Below are 18,413 nucleotides of genomic sequence, written 5' to 3' on the forward strand. Positions count from 1 at the left end.
GTGGTTACGATGGGAGTTGCTGGTATATTTATTAATTCTTTTGTCAATGGTGCAAGCTGTGGATTTTTTTTTCTCGGGATGTTAAACCAGGGAAAAACTCCTCAATATTGCCCCACTTCCTGTTTCAGTAAGATATCCATCAATGCAGGGGAGAAAATTATGTCAAGGCATTTCATGGGGTCCTTAAGTATGTTAAATAATTGCTAAAATGTTCGGAATAGCATACTAACATACTACTGTTCATACTACAGTTTCTGCAGCAGATGTATTATGTGCACAGTATGCAAATTGTCTTTATACATACAATGCACCTTAATTGACCTTCCATTTCAGTTGTGATGAATTAAAGTAATATAAGCTATTTTAAGACTTCTAAAAGCTGTTAAGATAATATTTCATTTAAAATACAAAATAATCATATTTAAGCTAGTTTTCCCTTCTGAACATAACCAGTCTCATAGTTATACCCAGTTGTTTTTAAATGTTTATATACAATGATGTTTCTAAAAATGAACTCAGTAACAATTTAACTTTTACAATGAATAAATGGAAATGAGTGCATTTTCTCAGCTTCTGACCTCAGCGCTATCCTCCTGTAGTTTTAGCAGTGTGAGCTATAGTATCACCTCTTTAGATTTTAAAAATGCTTATGATTTCAAATGTAAATCATAGCTGTGAAATTGAGGTTTGATCTGTCTACATGGAGGATAGTGGAGCAGTGGGTGTCTGCATGGGGATTTTTGAGTTTTCTGTTTTAAAAACTATATGCAAGAGCTAATTGCAAACATTATGCATGTGATCTTTCACTTCTCCATGAATGATAAATTGTATGATAAGTTTATGATATCTGAGGGTAACTAAAGCAGTGTGGTGCGAATGAGCAAACATCTATGTAGCTCTGAATCATTTCATAAATCCATTTTCGGATTAGCAGGAATTGTCAGCACATAAATCTTAGAAATGTGTTGTTAATAGATGCAAGGATGGAGAATTAGTGTTGGGGTGAGATATTATTTGTCAATGACTGAACAATATTGTGAGAGTGGTATATTTGTACATATTTTGTCCAAGGAACATTGTTTTTCATGACATCTTGTACCAGTAAAATAGGCCAGATTACTTATTCTTGCCTTAGATGGCATTATCGAATCCCTTTTGCTGTCTACTCTGTTCTTTCATATATATGTTTATTTATTGTGAACACATCGATGTGTCCCTCTGGCATGTACTTGACTGCAAAGTCAAATGGCGGGTAAAACAAACACACAGTTGTTACAGTTACAGTTGGCTCTGATTTGTAAAACTAGACCTTTAAGAGTTTAATATTACTGCTCAGACAAGGTTGGTTTCAGCTTATGGTAAGTCTCCGTCTGAAAGCCAAAAATAAAACTCATTCTTCAGTTTTGGTCTGGGATTCATAGTGTGGGGTTTCAAGGAAGTGTTTTGCAGTGTGACATTTGGTTGGCTTTTCCTTTACTGTGTGTTGAGTGATGCAGTGTTTAATTTGGGGCTGTTGTGACCATCTCAAGACAAGCCTAAGTGGGTTTGACATTTACTAAGGAAGTATTAGTTGAATGTGGCTTACTGGCGATGGTGCACGACAGCTCTAAGTTTTTACATGGGGATTCAGTGGTGTGATGCAAAGCCCCTTCACACTGCAACTGGAGCTTACAGCATGAAGTGCAGTTGGTCGTCTTGCTCATTCTACTCATTAAGCGCTTTATTTTTTTCTTATACCTTCATACATCTTGTTAACGTCCTGAAAGTGTCTCAGTATTTATTTATTTATTATTTTAGATCATGTGCATATAGTCAAGTCCCTTGGAAACATGAGCTAAATATAATTGACAGATAAAGTACACATGAATTTCACACTTAAAGGAAACTTCTGGGTAACTTTCAAATGAATGTCTATATGGACAGCATCTATGGCAGGCTGTGGAATTACAGGAATTAAATTTAGAACATACTGTAAATACACTTACAATATACAACACTTACTTTAAATACACTTACAATGAAAGACTAGCAAACAAGTGGCCAGCACTCCAAAATATATAGCTATCACATTGTTTCAGTATTATAGCCATAAGTCTTTAACATTGTGGTGTCATGAAAGTGTTGTTACAGAATTGCTTACCAACCCTCTCTCTGTACAAAATCTTCTAATTCATGTTATGACAAAAAATATAACCTCAGTTTGATTGATATCTGCACAAGCATATCAGCAAGAGACATAACATATCAACTCCAAGCATAAACAAAACGTATTTACATGGAGCGGAGTTATGCAAACTCTATCCACAAATATTATGCTGGTGGTAACTCGTAACTCCAAGTAGTCCCAACTCAAAAGGACAGTTTAGGCAACTTCACAGCTCAAATAGTAGCTAATGAGGTATTCAAGTGCTTTTACAAAAAAAATATGAGCTTTTAAATCCGCTTGCCTATACATCCACAGTAAGTGTTTTACTGAAAATATGCTCCTTTTTACGAATTGAGGATTGCATTGAAATTATTGTTTGTAGAATTCAACAGCATGTCACTGATTGTGTCCATAGTCAATCGTTTAAAAACAACCCAGAGTATTTTTTAATATATGTGACCCTGGAGCACAAAAGCAGTCTTAAGTCGCTGGGGTGTATTTGTAGCAATAGCCAAAAATACTTTGTATGGATCAAAATTATCGATTTTTCTTTTATGCCAAAAATCATTAGGATATTAAGTAAAGATCATGTTACATGGAGATACTTTGTAAATTTCCTACCGTAAATATATCAAAACCTAATTTTTGATTACTTTAAAGGCAATTTTCTCAATATTTAGATTTTTTTGCACCCTCAGATTCCAGATTTTCAAATAGTTGTATCTCAGCCAAATATTGTCCTATCCTAACAAACTATACATCAATGGAAAGCTTATTTATTCAGCTATTCCAAAAAATTGTCCCTTATGACTGGTTTTGTGGTCCGAGGTCACATATTTAATAGATCCTAACAAAAACTCAAGACACATAGTCTTGCCAGACTCAGCTAAATTTTTTTCCCTGAAGCTTCTTTTGCAAGTAAAGTCAACTCAGTCAAATCAAGGCAGTATCATCGCACCACTAAATTCATGTAAAGTTTGAAACGTTTGGGGTGAAGAGGCTTTAAAGGCGTGTATGTAACGCATTGGATCTACAAGCTGAAGAGCACCCCACCTCTGTTTTTGTTCCCTTCTATATCCTCCTCTGAACCTACTTTAGTTTGCTGCCAGTGGATACTATCAAGCCCAAGACTGGCATTATTCACACGTGCACAATGCTATACTGGGTCCCTTTGGGGAACTGATGACAGAGGACGACCTTGTCCGCATTGAGAAGCAGATCGAGAACCTCCAGGTCATGCACAAAGTGACAGAGGTGGAGAAAGATCTGGAACAGCTGGAGCAAGAGTTGAAGCAACTCCTACCTGTGTCTGCAGCCTTGAACCAAGACCACTTCTCTGTCAACCCCAAACAGGTTCATGGGCAAGCAGAAGACCTGCCTGCCTGGTGCAGCAAGATCTCCACGCTGCTCAAAAGCATGGCCATTCTGCTCGCCACTTTGGGCGGGAAGGAGATCGATATTCTGGGAATGATCAATGAAGGATATACGTACGAAGGCCTGAAGAGTGGAAAAGGCCAGACGGGGATCTCAAATTCTGGAAGCATTGGCCGATCGCAATCATTCTCAACTCGAGAGGAGGTGGAGAAGGAGATTAAGCAGTGTGGCGTGTCTGTGAAGAGCCTGAAAGCCAATTACGAAATTCATAGCCAGTCAAAGTACGAGGACGACAAAGCAAACCGCATATACAAGCGGACGAGGTCCTTGCCGGCGGTTAGTGAATGCAGCTACCCCTCAGAGCCCATCCTGGAGGACGAGTTGCTGTTCTCTTTAAGTGAGAGCCTCTCGCAAGCCGGAGATGGGTCGCCGATAGATCAGGATTTACCATTGGTGAATGAGGAACCTATAACGCAGTCCCATGTACCTTTGACATACACTGGGCCTGGATCATCTGACTCAGAGCATCATGACCAGCCTACGAATCCACTAACCTCAGAGCATCTCACCCGCAGTCTAGAAGTACAGACGGACCTGAGCTACGTCCAGGAGTGCATCGAGATGCGCAAGGAGAGGATTGTGTTTCTGTTCCTGGAGCACTGGAGAAAGTACACAATGACTGAAGCCTACAAGTGCTCAGGTAGAGGGAAGACTCTGAGTGTTGAGGAGAACGACTCCCATTCCCTGTATTATCACAACCTAGCTAAGCCAGATGGGACCATGCAAATGGAGGATGACCAGCTGCTGTATTTCATGAAACAGAGACAGGTGGTGGGAAATCTTCTTGGCCACTGGAGGACCATTATGAGCCAGGTGCCCACGCGACAAATCCGCAGACTCAGTCGAGCTCAGATGATCTACTGGCCCGAGCACTTCCTTCCCCACATCAATGGGTCTCCGGTTCAATATGAGAGTCTAACCCTTGACCTTTTCATGCTAGGCTACTTCCAGCTTCTGGAGATGAACATGTCACGCACTGAACGGAAGTTTCGCCACTTGCTTTGCTACGAGATGTTTGACAGACTAGGCAGTCACCCGTGGGAAGTGATCCGCCAGTTCCACCGAGAGGTCATGGAGAGCCTTGAGAGCGGGAAACACGATTGGTCAGATGGCTTCGAAGATATCAAGGTGAAGTATTTCGGTGACTCTGTGGAGGGCGGTGGGCTACTGGAAGCGGCTGAGCTCATTCTGCCTCCGGAGATTCTGCAGGCATCCGTGAATATATCGCAAGACGCTCCAGCCGATGCAGATCTCCCAAGTGTTTCACCACCAGAAGTCCCTAATGAACACCCAGACGACTCTGCAACGGCCACCCAGCAGGGCACTTCTGAGAACTCAGCTGAGACTCTTATAAATGATACGGAAATACAGAAGAGTAGTACTGAAGTTCAACTACCACATGCAGCACAGGATGCACCACAGTCAGAAAACACAGTACCGCAAGCAACCGCAACAGCGGAAAGCCCCCAGACACAAGCCCCATGCATTAATACTGTGAACGAACAGAGCCCAGCAAATATTAAAGAGGAGCCCAATGAGGACTCCATCAAGCTTATCTATGAACTTAAAGAGTTTAGCAATGAGGAAATTATTAGATACATTGATCGAAGCTTCGCCTTCTGGAAAGAGAAGGAGGCTGAGATGTTTGACATCTGACTTATCAGGTCAACTTATTTGAAGGATGAAACACAATCACCAGGAGATGCTTTAAGCAGTTCAGCAAGCAGTTTGAGGCAGTTCACTGCCGGAAATGTCAGAAGAAGCAATCTAATGTTGAGCTGTAATGGTTTTAGAATTCAAGTTAATAGCATCATGCTGAATGAAATATTTATCTATTTGTTTAATAGCCATGAAAAGCTTTAGAGATACAAATACACAGGGACAAATAAAAGCCTACAAACAGCTGCAAGCTGTGTAAAATGTATTTATTTTGTAAATTGCTATCATGCAGATAAAACAATAAATGCATAGAAATCATAGCACTACATATCACAAGGTGAAGTGACGGAAAGCTTACAGTCTTTCTAGCAGAATATCAACTTTTCACTGAGTGTGTATGATTCAAACAGTCGAATAATACACACAGGCTTTAAGTGTGCTAATTCATTTGAACAGTCATATCTGTCTGTTCAAAGTGCTTTAAATCAGTGGTTCCCAACCCTGGTCCTGGAGGCACCCCAACACTGCATGTTTTGCATGTCTCCTTAATCAAACACACCTGATTCAGATCATCAGCTCATTAGTAGAGACTCCAAGACCTGAAACTGGTGTGTCAGACTGAGAAAGGAGATATGCAAAATGTGCAGTTTTGGCGTGCCTCAAGGACCGGGGTTGGGAACCACTGCTTTAAATCATCCATCAATGAAGCTCAAAATACATTTTCTTGAAATTAAATGTAAAAGTATTCTGACCATTTTTAAAACTAGCATTTTGTTCATTAATTGATTTCTTTCAGATTAATTTATTAAAAGCCATTCAAATTTTGTAACTTTTAACTGTTGTTCGTTCTTATTTGTATAACTTACAATTGAGAGTATCACAGACATAAATTACAGCTAAAATGTGTTTTATATCATCTGTTTTAAATGGTTTGTTCTGCATGTTGCATAATTATTTGGAAATGATCAGAATTGTTGTTTAGGAAAAGAAGGAACGTGCTCCCTCTTAGTGTTCTTGCCGTGTTTTGAGTTATTTAAGAACACACAACTCTTAGTTTCTGAACATAATCAATGCCTTTATTCATTCAACAATGACACATTTGTAGATGTGCTAGAATTCTTGCCCTTTTGTTTATCTTTCAGTTTGATTGTCTTTTTTTACCAATTGTTTTTGGCAATGTTGTTTTCAAGAGGTTTTGAAAAGCAGATGGATTTCTACTTAAGAAGGTTTTTATTGCAATTGGTATTCATAAGAGTTTTTTTTTTTTTTTTTTACACCTAACATTGACGTTTATATTGTTCCACGTTTGTAGTGTCAGTTTGATGGTTTGTTCGTTTTTGAGAAATACTTACAAAATTAAATAAATCTAAAGTTTATGATTGGACACTTTCATTTCATTTTCATTTGTGATTTCCTATTATAATTTTAATAAAATGATTGAACACCTTTATAAGGTTTAATAATAGCTTTTAATAAAGGCCACTGTTTCCATTTAACAGTATTTCTTAGTACAATAATTAATTGCTCTACAAAATAATGAACTTTTAGTTAGGTTCCATGAAGTTAATTAGCTAAAGAGTTAAATCAGAATTAGAGAGTTAACTATGGCATCAAAGCTATTTTTGGAGTCAAGCTCAAGCTGTGTTTTAGAGGGCATTTAGCTGCCATTTCCTTAAGAAGGCAGGACAGTAGTCTAAGTGTGATTTCATCTCCACAAGCATTGGAAGAATTTCAAGTGGAAAAGTATGTAATTGCAGATACTAAATAAGCACCATGTTAAAACTTTGTTCTGCTGCATGTGTTGTATATTTTAAGGTAAAAGTAAATGTTTTAGGTGACAGCTCTCTGATTATATCAAATGAGTGGTAACACTTTATTTTAAGGACCATCTCACTGGTATAGTGACCATCTCACTATTAACTAGTTGCTTATAACAATGCCTATTTATAGCATATTGGCAGTTTAATAGTACTTATAAAGTACATATTAATGCCTTATTCTGCATGACCATATATTAGCTCACTCAATCCTTCCCATACCTGAACCTAACAACTACACTAACTATTAACAAGCAGCAAATTAGCAGTGTATTGAAGCAAAAGTTGTAGTTAATAGTTACTTAATAGTGAGAACTGAACCTTAAAATGAAGCGTGACCAAATGGGTTAATTTCACAGAGCTATATTTCAGGTCATATTTCCATAACCAAAATGAAAAGAAATATTTTATTCTGAATAAAGAAAATTACGCTTATTTTTTACCCTTACACTATCTATCTATCTATCTATCTATCTATCTATCTATCTTTCAATCATTGTGTCCAGACAGGATTCGTTAGTAAGAGTCGAATGAAAATGACAAATAAACTCTAAAATATCTATAGACAGTTTTGGGGGAAACAGTCATAAATATAATGCAACAGTGTATAATGGTACAAAAATAGGCTGTATTTTCTTTATGCAAAATTTTTATTTTAGGTGAAATATATCATTTTCGTGAGATTTAGCAGAATATTTTTCTATATGCATAGATGTATCTCTCTGTTGGAGAATGTCTTGCAGTATCTCTCTTAAATGCAGTTTTTAGTAACTTTTACAAACCTTTCAACTCAATAACAATGGATTGTCTTTGCCTCTTCTATAGATTCAGTAAAGCCTTCTTTATGGACAGATTATATATATTTTTATGTGAGCTGATACAGAACGTCATTTACATTTTTTTAATTATTAGTCAAAATCTGAAGGCAACCCATCATTGCAGTATTACATTATTAATGGAAGAACACCTAATTGCTTAATCTGATTCTTATATGGCAAGAAATGCCATCAGTGTGTTTTATCATTCCTAGTTTTTTACCTCTGTTTTTTTTTTTTTTCTTGGCATATAATTCCCAGGGGAATAATGAAATATTAAGACACAGATTAGTTTACATAGATACTCGGGCTGTTACCAGTGATGTGGAGTTGAGGTAATCAATCCACGCTGAGGGGAAATGAGAAGCTGAAGAAGACTGCCTCCTCCGCTGGGCTATAGTTACATCTAATGGAGGAAGAAGATCACTTTTCACACTGTGTGCACACACCGCCTGTCTGAGAGAAGAAACTGTCTACATTTTCGGAGTATGCTAAAGTATTTTGGCCCAATAACCATGACATTTTTCAAAGATTGGGTGTTAGTATGTTTGCACTGAAGCACTTGAGTCCACCTCTAAATATAACAGCCCAAATCTGCACTTAAGCAATATAGTGAGAGTGGCTTTGCTATTGTGAATATGTTCAGTACACATTTATCATGGCCTGCAACATTCCTGATCGAAACTCTCTTTCATATGTAGGCCTATGAAGTGAAATCCTGTTTATTTATACGGTGATAAGATTAGTTCTTTTTTTTTTTAAATGCAGACAAATTATGTTTATATCAGTTTAATTATTCAGCTTTTCAGTGTTTCCAGTATTCCGCAATTGAAGATATGTTTTCATACTGGTTTTGTGGTTTGTATTTATAGACTCGTATCCCTTTTTTTTTGGCACTGTAGTGAAAAAAAAAATCTTTTCTGATCTTCTCTGTGTGTGTCAGGCTGAAGAAGAGGCGTCCCGTTTGGCTTCATTGCCTGCCTGGAGGAGAGATATCATGAAGAAGAAGATGGAAGAAGAGAGGCGAGTTAAAGAGCCAGAGCTCTTTGTCTTTCTGTTTGCCTCTTACTGTCTCCTGTGTTTTTCTGTTTATTGTCTGTAAACCTCATTCAACCATCAACCTCAAGTTTTCTATACATTCTAGTTTTTAACTACTGTGGTAAAGTTGATTATATATGTGGCACATTTATAACTCAATTTAGTGTTTATCTTGAAGAATGAACATAATGTTTTGCTTGCCAATTTCAAATACCAGTAATAGTAATATCACTAGTAATATTACAGTTATCAGTAATATATGAGTAATAGCTTTATTTATATCATTCATAACTAATGATTAAGATAGCTAGAACTGCCTTTAGTATGCCTGACATTTCTTCCATGCCAATCTGTAAATTTTCTGTCTTTTACTTTCAATGTCTTGTGTGGATTATAATACCAAAGTGATAAGATGTAAGTAAAACCGTATTTTCCATTGTAGTGTTCTTTAATTTTTTTTTTTATTTTGTTGTTAGTACCTTGTAGGCAAATGTACAAAAATGTAAACACATACATGTAATCCTCTATTTATTTTATCCACTTCTGGATGGACAGGGAACATAAAAGGTAAGACACTGACTAGTGATAGCAGTACTAGTGATAGTTCTAGATAGAAGTAGTTCCTGTTTCTGACATTTGGATTGTATTAATGTGCATGAACGTGAATGTACCTACTTTTCTTGTTTCTCCTCGTCCCTGCAGAAAAGAGGAGGAACGGCGGCGAATGGAAAAGGAGAACGAGGAGAAGTCGGAACTGGAGCGACTACGAACGCTGGGCTACGATGAAACCAAGCTGGCGCCGTGGCAGCGGCAGATTATTTTAAAGAAAGGCGACATAGCGAAACAGTAGTAGACTCCCCGTCACCCCCTCCGCTCTCGCACAGCTCTCTGCTGATGTATAACTGTAGGACACTGTTGAGAATCTGCCAGACCCTTTAGACACAAACCAGACGATGCTCGATGAGCACTTCAGCAGCGCTTCGTCTGAGGCTCAGTGTATCCTACATGTTATTGAGCTCTGAAGATGCACTGTACCGTTAAAGGGTAAAAAAAAAATGAATGAAACTTATGTTTTTACTGTGGTCATTGTTTACCTGTTTTGAAAATCATTTGCAGCGTTCCCCACCTGACCCATTAGCATCTCATTTTAAATCTCTAGTAATATTTTCAATTATAAGTAGAACATGTATGTCAAGGAAGTCACATGTACTCAGCTTGAAAGCTTTTTTTAAGTTTACTTTATGTAATCTGTTAAGTATGATAGTCCTGAAAAGGGGTTATGGCACAATGTATTCTTACATAAAGTAAGTGACGCTTTGTGTTATGGTGCATCTATGTTTCTTACATAAAAAACGCAATTTGGAAATGATACATTATATAGAAACAAATGCAAAAAAAAATAAGCATTTTACCAGTAGTCTCTTTGCACTGTACATATACATGTTTCACCAAAAGGTGGCGTCAGAGATCACAATTTATAATAAGTCTTCCCAAATAACAAAGCTCAGAATGTATTTCAGACCTACATAACAACCACTAATGAAAACAGATTATGAAATTATAGTGAACCCCATAATTGCACAAGAGAAGCCAATGTCTTAAATATTCTATTGCATCTGATGGTCTAAGTAAAAGCATCCCGGTCACTCTTTGTGCTGAGATTTACAGGACGTTTACATTGGCGGGGGAAAGATGTCATGCAATCATGACAGTGTATTCAGCCATGCTGCGCTCCCCGATAATGAAGCTGTCTTTTCCTTCTCTGCTTGGCTACTGTAGCTTGTTAATGTATTTCGAGTAACTAGACATCAGAAAAGTGCCGGATGTGAATCTGTATGTGTGTGTGTGTGTGTGTGCATGTGTGAGAAAGTATATGTGTGTGCATATTTACACATGTATATAATATGTCTGTCCTGTGTCATTCACTGTGCGATGGGTAGAGTTGATGTATTTTGAGTGTTTTTTTTTTTTTCTGTACAACTGTAAAGATAGGTTACTACAAGTGATAAGCATGGTCCTCCTTGAGTTTGGGAACATTCTGCTTTCGTTTATCAGATGCCATAATGATGCTGAAAACAAAGATGTGAACGCCATTGCCATTAGAACATTTTCTATTCATAATTATTAATGAATTCTCCATTTAGAAATACTTATACACTCTTATTGGCCAATGATATCAGGGTCAGTTACATGTTTTTTTCTGTTTTCAGCCTAGCTTTCATAGGCAGACTATTGTAAACTTTCATTTTCCCAGTGGCAACGGTAATGTAATAAAAATCGAAACAACTATTTGTGCCTGTGAAAGAGTTAATACACATCACACAAAAACACATCCAATACATTATATTACATTATATCAAGTGACAGTCCAGTTGCTCATGCTTAAACTGTTCTTTTCATGTTATATTTTAGCATAACATAATAGAATATATATTTCATTTAATAAGCAATTTAATTAATTTAATACATTCATTAATAGAATTTACTATTTTTATTTTATTTATGCTGACGGTACATAAACACAAGTACAGGACTGAAGGTTACAAATGCCAATATGTTGAAATATCACTGAATTGAGTTTGTCAATATATATATGATACTCTCTCTCTCTCTCTCTCTCTCTCTCTCTCTCTATATATATATATAATTATTTTTATTATCGACAGTAGCTTAACTTTACGGTTAGAGAAAGGTTAATTTCACATCATACTACAAAAATAAAAGTATAAAACTACCCTCACTTAATCAGAAGAATCAACTTCAATGGTTTAGCTTATGTAGTGACACACTTTACCAGCAGATGGCGCAATGTGCATTATTATTATTATTTTACCATTACAGTAGGCTACCAGAAAACCACTATATTAAAAAATAAAATGAATAAAGCACCCCCACATCTTATGTCTGGCCATAAGTGCACACACTAATGCTATCTCATTTGTATGTACAGAAATACAAACGTACTGATTTTGTGTGAGATTTAGAGGAAGTTCCGGTGGGTGTGGCTGAGCTCACCTGGAGTAACGTAGCGCGAGCGATACAGAGGCCGTGTAGGTGCAGGAACGCGTTGAAGTTCTGCTAAAATATATCATATGTTCAGGATCCGTGCAGAGAAATCTGGCATCTGCACATTTTCAGAATCACAGTGCGTGTGATATTAGCTGGGTAAGTCAATCCTGTATTTATGTATGGCCTTTAAACGGACTTAAAATGTTCTTTGTTTTGAGAACTAGTGAAATGCAGTTACAGTGAGTTGTTTATCCAGATGACTAGGATCAGTTATATGTTAAAATATTCCCGCAGCAGTGTCGTTTATCCAACAGCTATGTCAAGAAAACTATAATGTTGTTTTGTCACAATAAAGTTTTTTATTGGCATATGTGGTTCCGTGAAGAACCTTTTACATCCATTTTTTTGTTGTTGAATAATTATATGAGTATTATACGAAACTGAACATGATTTGTGCACCTGTTTCCGTCATCAAGGGACATTCCAAACAGGTGTGAGAGGATTCCAGGAAAAATAACAGGCGCTATTAATAGCGGCAGTGAGTATCATGCTTTGATAATGGTGAACAATGAATTATGTGTTATGCAACCTAATATTACACACGTTGGTGTAGTATAGGCCTATTACCGAAATGATACTTGCCTATTTCATAACAACTCTGATTACTCATCATTACAATTGTTATATTTCATATGTTAGGCTATTTACACATGAATATATTATTCAATCGTTTTTAAACGAGAGTTAATATAATGAATGTGACACAACTGCCTCCTGTAGAGCTGCTTGCTCATTTCGTAAATAATGAACCTTGAATCTGTCTTCTCCTTTGCAGTTAAAATTAAAATTGTTTCGTCATTTATACATTTTATAACGTTAAATGTTATTTTCCTGTTTATTAATGTGAAGCTGCTTTGAAATAATCTGTGTTGTATAGAGGGCAATTTAAATAAATGACTTAACGCAATATATCATTTTGCATAGTTTTTATGATGATGTTAATAATTTATGCTGATTTGAATTTCAAAAAAATAAAATGGTCTGCACTCCTTTTTTTAATTATTCATTTATTTATTTTTAATCTTGCAACACACAGAATGCATACAGATTGGCAACATAGAGAACATACATATATTTTTTTGGGGGGGGGGATTTGTTTTTTTTAACGCAATGTTTTTTGTGCAGTAATGCGAATCTAATAACAGTCCCTATTGGGAATAATGGAATTACAAATCCCAAAAGTATTTTATTTTAACCATTATAATTAAAATCGTGTCCCAATATAAAACAACAACAAACCGTATGCTTCATTTTATTTATGCTATTGGTTTCTTTTGATTTTGGAGTGAAATGTGAGCTGGACTTGTTTCATTTCATTATCTTCAGGTGATAATTACATTATATTAGCAAAGTCTAGATCATAATAACTTTCACTTATGCTTCATTGATGGAGTGGAAAGAGGTAGTGAATATTTCTTTACAGGTATTGTAAAGCTCTGTTCACCTGCAGTGCTCCTAACCTGCCCTTGTCTTCCGTTGAGATCTTTTACTGTGAAAAGGCTTCCACCCTTGCAGTTTCAAATTACATTCAGTCAGAATTACAGCTGAGTAGTCTGTCACTCCACCCATCTCTGTTGAAACAGGTTAGTGTTGTGGTCTGCTGGTGACCCCAAACTGAGGTTCTTCAAGTGACAAACACTTTTCTCCAGCCGACCAGGGAACCGGGTGAAGGTGCCATGTCCCACAGAAATTCCTATGGCTCCACGGGGAACCAGTCTCTCCTTCTTCCGGAGAGCCGCTTCAGCTCGGTGCTTCAGCTGGAGCAGCCGTCTGGACGTTCGTCCTCGAGCATCGACCTGTCCAGAGTGGATTCCCCAGAGGATGAGCGGAGAACTGTAGTGCTCAGCACCCAGAGCGAAGCTGCTCGCAGGCAGGGCGCTCGCCAGCTCATCCCCAAGAACCTGGCTGTGAGCAGCCGCCCAAGAAACCGCCACCACACCACCGTGGTGACCCTTCCCGTCAGCCTGCAGCCCACAGACCTCTCCTGGGAGGACTATGACAGTGATTTGGGCGATGGGTTTTTGCTGAGGAGAAATCGCAGGAATAAATCGTATCGTGCTGCCGTCACTAGTCTGAATCTTGACGCTTTGCCGAGTGAACTCCAAACAGAAATGCTGACACCCCTCAGCGAAGAGAAGGCGGGCAACCAAAAGCAAGCACAGAAATCAGGACGCAAGGCAAGTGTCTTGCTTTCGGGTTTATTTTGTTATTAAACACACCTGGATGCTTTCGAATGAACATAGTTTGTTGAATCCACAATCAGGATTTTGATTTTATAAGACATTGTGAAATATATTGTGGGAGTGTTTTTTTTATTTTGAAAGCATTTATATCTAGATCTTATTATAAGCATTTTATAATCTAGATATAATACTTAAGATTTTAGGATTGGATCATGATTGCAGTGAATAATATGTTTCTGGCATGTTGTAAGATTTGGCAACGATTCATTTAATCATACACTATATTGCCACAAGTATTGGGACACCCCCTTCTAATTATCAGGTTTGACTACTTTAGTAATTTCCATGAGTACAATGTTTAATGTTAACGCATATAATGATATTCTAGGGAAATGTGTGCTTCTAATTTTATAGCAACAGTTTGGACAGGACCCTTTTCTATTCTAACATGACAATGCCTGTGTGTATAAGGCAAGGTTCTTATTCTAAGTTTAAGTTTTTAAAGTTTTTCACCCTGTAGAAAAAAAAATCACATTGTCATATGTATTTATGCTGTTTTTCCTCGCAGAGAACATTGGGGAGGATCAGGAACAGGAAGCAAGCTGGCTCATTTAAAGATGGTATACAATTTTTTTTGTTTAAATACGTAAGATAGTGTACTATATACAGCATCCATTCATCTATCCATCCATCCAAGCTGATAGCATTGTGAACTTTCTAAGTTTGCCTTGATGAACTGTATGCACCTCAAAAAACTTTACATTCAGCAGTAACACCTTATAGTAAGTCCCATTAGTTAACATTAGTTCATCCATTAAATATTAAATCATTATTTAAAATTAAATAAACATAATACATTGTTAGTTCATGTTAGCTCAGGTCCATTAAATTGTATTAACTACTACAACTTTTGATTATAGTATTCGTAAATGTTTAAAATATAATGTAGTTAACAAATGGATCCTTATTGTAAATGTTACCAATGCAGTTTAATTAGATTTTTGGGTAAAGTGAGATGGATTGTTATTCCTTCAGTAATCTTGTAGAACTTCTAAGGCCAGAAACTTCAAAAGTGATACTATATGAGCGGCAGTGGGTTGAAAGTTGTTCATTATCTTCTTACAGAGCCGCGGTTTTACCAGGAGATCAAGGAGCGAGGCCTGAACGCCAGCAGCCTGAGCACAGAGGACGATGAGTTCTCCCCGACCGAGCCGCCGGAGGAGGATCAGGGCATCGTGGTGAAGAACTACAGAGCTGCGTACATGATTGGATACATTATTGTAAATGTTACCAATGCAGTTTAATTAGATTTTTGGGTAAAGTGAGATGGATTGTTATTTCTTCAGTAATCTTGTAGAACTTCTAAGGCCGGAAACTTCAAAAGTGATACTATATGAGCGGCAGCGGGTTGAAAGTTGTTCATTATCTTCTTACAGAGCCGCGGTTTTACCAGGAGATCAAGGAGCGAGGCCTGAACGCCAGCAGCCTGAGCACAGAGGACGATGAGTTCTCCCCGACCGAGCCGCCGGAGGAGGATCAGGGCATCGTGGTGAAGAACTACAGAGCTGCGTACATGACATGGAGTCAACTGCCACAGGTGAAGAGGACCAAATCCCTGCTGAAGGGCCACTCGCTTGAGATCGAGCTGTGGCTGAAACCTCTGAGAGAGGAGAAGTGTCAGAGCTGTGAAATACCTGCATTAGCATAAAACATTTGGAGACTTCAGAGAAACCGTTTTATGATTTGTTTTAACTTAGGACATAGATGCAGTGCATGTATTGCATTAAATTATTAATTTAAATGTAAAACAAAATACATGTATTAAATAGAAATAGGCTCATATTTATAAAAGAGTGTTGCTGATTCCTAATAAGTACATTTATTGTTTTATTTCAAACTTAGGTGAAAGATTTGGGCATTTTGGATATCATCTCCCCTGAAGAACGCAAAAGACAAGAAGTGAGTCTATTTCAAGTCTCTTATGCTCATCAAGGCTACATTTATTGATTAAAAAAGTGCAATAAAAACAATAATATTGTAAAATATTGCAATTTAAAATAACTCATATTTTAATTTCATTTAATATTATGTTTATTATAATAAAATGTAGTATATTTATTATGTAGCAAAACTCAAGTCATTCCGATATGTTGATTTGCTGCTCAAATATTAGTAATAGTTGTTATTAGCAGCGTATCAGAATGGTTTCTGAATGTGTGTTCTATGTCACACTGCAGTAATGGCTACTGAAGATTCAGCTTGCATCACAGAAGTAAATTACATTTTAGAATATATTCAAATAGAAAAGTTACTGTAAATTGTAATCATATTTCACAATATTACCATATACCTGTATATACTGTATAATATAAGATAATATATATATATATATACACACACACACACACGCACACACAGGGGCATCTCAAAAAATGTGAATATCATGGAAAAGTTCTTTATTTTTTGTAATTTAATTCAAAAAAGCAAACTTTCTTATATTCTAGATCAGTGGTTCCCAACCCTGGTCCTGGAGGCACCCCAACACTGCATGTTTTGCATGTCTCCTTAATCAAACACACCTGATTCAGATCATCAGCTCATTTGTAGAGACTCCAAGACCTGAAATTAGTGTGTCAGAGAAAGGAGACGTGCAAAATGTGCAGTGTTGGGGTGCCTCCAGGACCAGGGTTGGGAACCACTGTTCTAGATTCATTGCATATATATGTCAGACTGGCACTAGTCAATGACGTCCTTTCATGTAGTCATTGTCAGATGGCTGTAGTGTTGATATGAGTGCACTCAAATGGCTGTGTAAATACTAAAGTTCACTTTGTTCACACACAGACACACCCAGACATCTGACTCTTAGCTGATCATTTGTTCCACCTGCTGCTTTAAATGAGGCTGTATTGTGGATTTTCATGGAAAGGCCATTCATTCCTAAAGCGTGTTTGAACTTTAAAGCATGTCTTATAATTCCTGATTTTCTGAAACAAAAGGTCTTTTCAGGAGAGAAAGAGAAGCACAGCAGATCTCTGATTTCTTATAGATATACTGCATATTATATTGTGGTCTCAACATATGGTTTGATTCGTCCTACAATGTAAGTCTGTGCGCTTTCATCGATTACAAGTCTGACTCTTAGAAAAGTAATGGCGCACTTCTCCTTAAGCCACATGACCTGAGGTGCATTCAAGCACAGAAGGGGTGGAACAGCTTGTGTGCCAAAGATTAATTGTTTAAATAACTAACTTTATGTTTGAGAAATGCTTGCCTAACAGAACTGCACATTAGCACACAGTTAACTCTTGGACAACCATTGACTAATAAGGCAGTTTCTCTTCATCTTGGTCTTGGTCTTACATAGTTCTTGATGTCACATTGAAGTTTCTTCAGATTAGTGTTTTGGTTTCATTTTATATATTATATACTATACAGGTGCATCTCAATAAATTAGAATGTCGTGGAAAAGTTCATTTATTTCAGTAATTCAACTCAAATTGTGAAACTCGTGTATTAAATAAATTCAATGCACACAGACTGAAGTAGTTTAACTACGGTACCCCTATGATAAGTGTTTATATTCGGACTATTTCAGACTGGTTCGGGTAGGTACCGCTGCGCAGTAGCCCAGTACCTGCGTGATTCGCCATAGACATAAACCGAGAGAAGTAGCTCTGGCTACGATGTTCTTCCGCAAGACGCACGCAGTTCTGTTTATTAACCGCTAGAGCGCCAAAAGTTAACACGAGTTTCACAATTTGAGTTGAATTACTGAAATAAATGAACTTTTCCACGACATTCTAATTTATTGAGATGCACCTGTACATATAGCCTATACTTTAGGGTTTTCGAGTTGCCGACTTGAAAAGTTCTTGATGTTACTACACCCTATGTTCTTTAAATCAGTGTGTTGGTTTCTGGCATCTTTAAAGCTGCAGTCCGTAACTTTTTTTTTGTGTTCAAAATTTACAAAATTTTTATAATAATCGAGTACACCATGAATCCATTTTCCAAACCGTGTTTTTGGCTTATCCAGAATCACTACGGTACCCCTATGATAAGTGTTTATATTCGGACTATTTCAGACTGGTTCGGGTAGGTACCGCTGCGCAGTAGCCCAGTACCTGCGTGATTCGCCATAGACATAAACAGAGAGAAGTAGCTCCGGCTACAATGTTCTTCCGCAAGACGCACGCAGTTCTGTTTATTAACCGCTAGAGCGCCAAAAGTTACGGACTGCAGCTTTAAA

General features: G+C 37.3%; 2 protein-coding genes across 6 annotated transcripts in view; both read left to right on the top strand.

The window, feature by feature from the left end:
- Positions 1-10,896, top strand: part of LOC107748975 (espin-like) — a 70,659-nt gene extending 59,763 nt beyond the window's left edge. The window contains exons 15-18 of the mRNA XM_016564014.1: positions 8,815-8,894; positions 9,315-9,323; positions 9,465-9,476; positions 9,612-10,896. Of these exons, the coding sequence (XP_016419500.1) occupies positions 8,815-8,894; positions 9,315-9,323; positions 9,465-9,476; positions 9,612-9,759 (249 nt within the window). The 3' untranslated portion in view covers positions 9,760-10,896. The remainder of the gene's footprint in view (positions 1-8,814; positions 8,895-9,314; positions 9,324-9,464; positions 9,477-9,611) is intronic.
- A 1,002-nt stretch (positions 10,897-11,898) lies between these two features.
- Positions 11,899-18,413, top strand: part of LOC107748957 (rho guanine nucleotide exchange factor 16-like) — an 18,887-nt gene continuing 12,372 nt past the window's right edge. Inside the window, exons 1-8 of one of the 5 annotated variants that reach the window (XM_016563980.1) lie at positions 11,899-12,074; positions 12,395-12,456; positions 13,460-13,561; positions 13,628-14,155; positions 14,730-14,781; positions 15,287-15,423; positions 15,735-15,758; positions 16,064-16,120. In XM_016563980.1, the coding sequence (XP_016419466.1) occupies positions 13,655-14,155; positions 14,730-14,781; positions 15,287-15,423; positions 15,735-15,758; positions 16,064-16,120 (771 nt within the window). In that variant the 5' untranslated portion in view covers positions 11,899-12,074; positions 12,395-12,456; positions 13,460-13,561; positions 13,628-13,654. Of the gene's footprint in view, positions 12,075-12,394; positions 12,457-13,459; positions 14,156-14,729; positions 14,782-15,286; positions 15,424-15,597; positions 15,759-16,063; positions 16,121-18,413 lie in introns of all 5 variants that reach the window. The other 4 variants (XM_016563978.1, XM_016563981.1, XM_016563983.1 and 1 more) reach the window with 4 other exon arrangements.

This window comes from Sinocyclocheilus rhinocerous, unplaced genomic scaffold (assembly GCF_001515625.1).
Source record: "Sinocyclocheilus rhinocerous isolate Xijiao unplaced genomic scaffold, SAMN03320098_v1.1 scaffold470, whole genome shotgun sequence".
NCBI classification, from domain to species: domain Eukaryota; kingdom Metazoa; phylum Chordata; class Actinopteri; order Cypriniformes; family Cyprinidae; genus Sinocyclocheilus; species Sinocyclocheilus rhinocerous.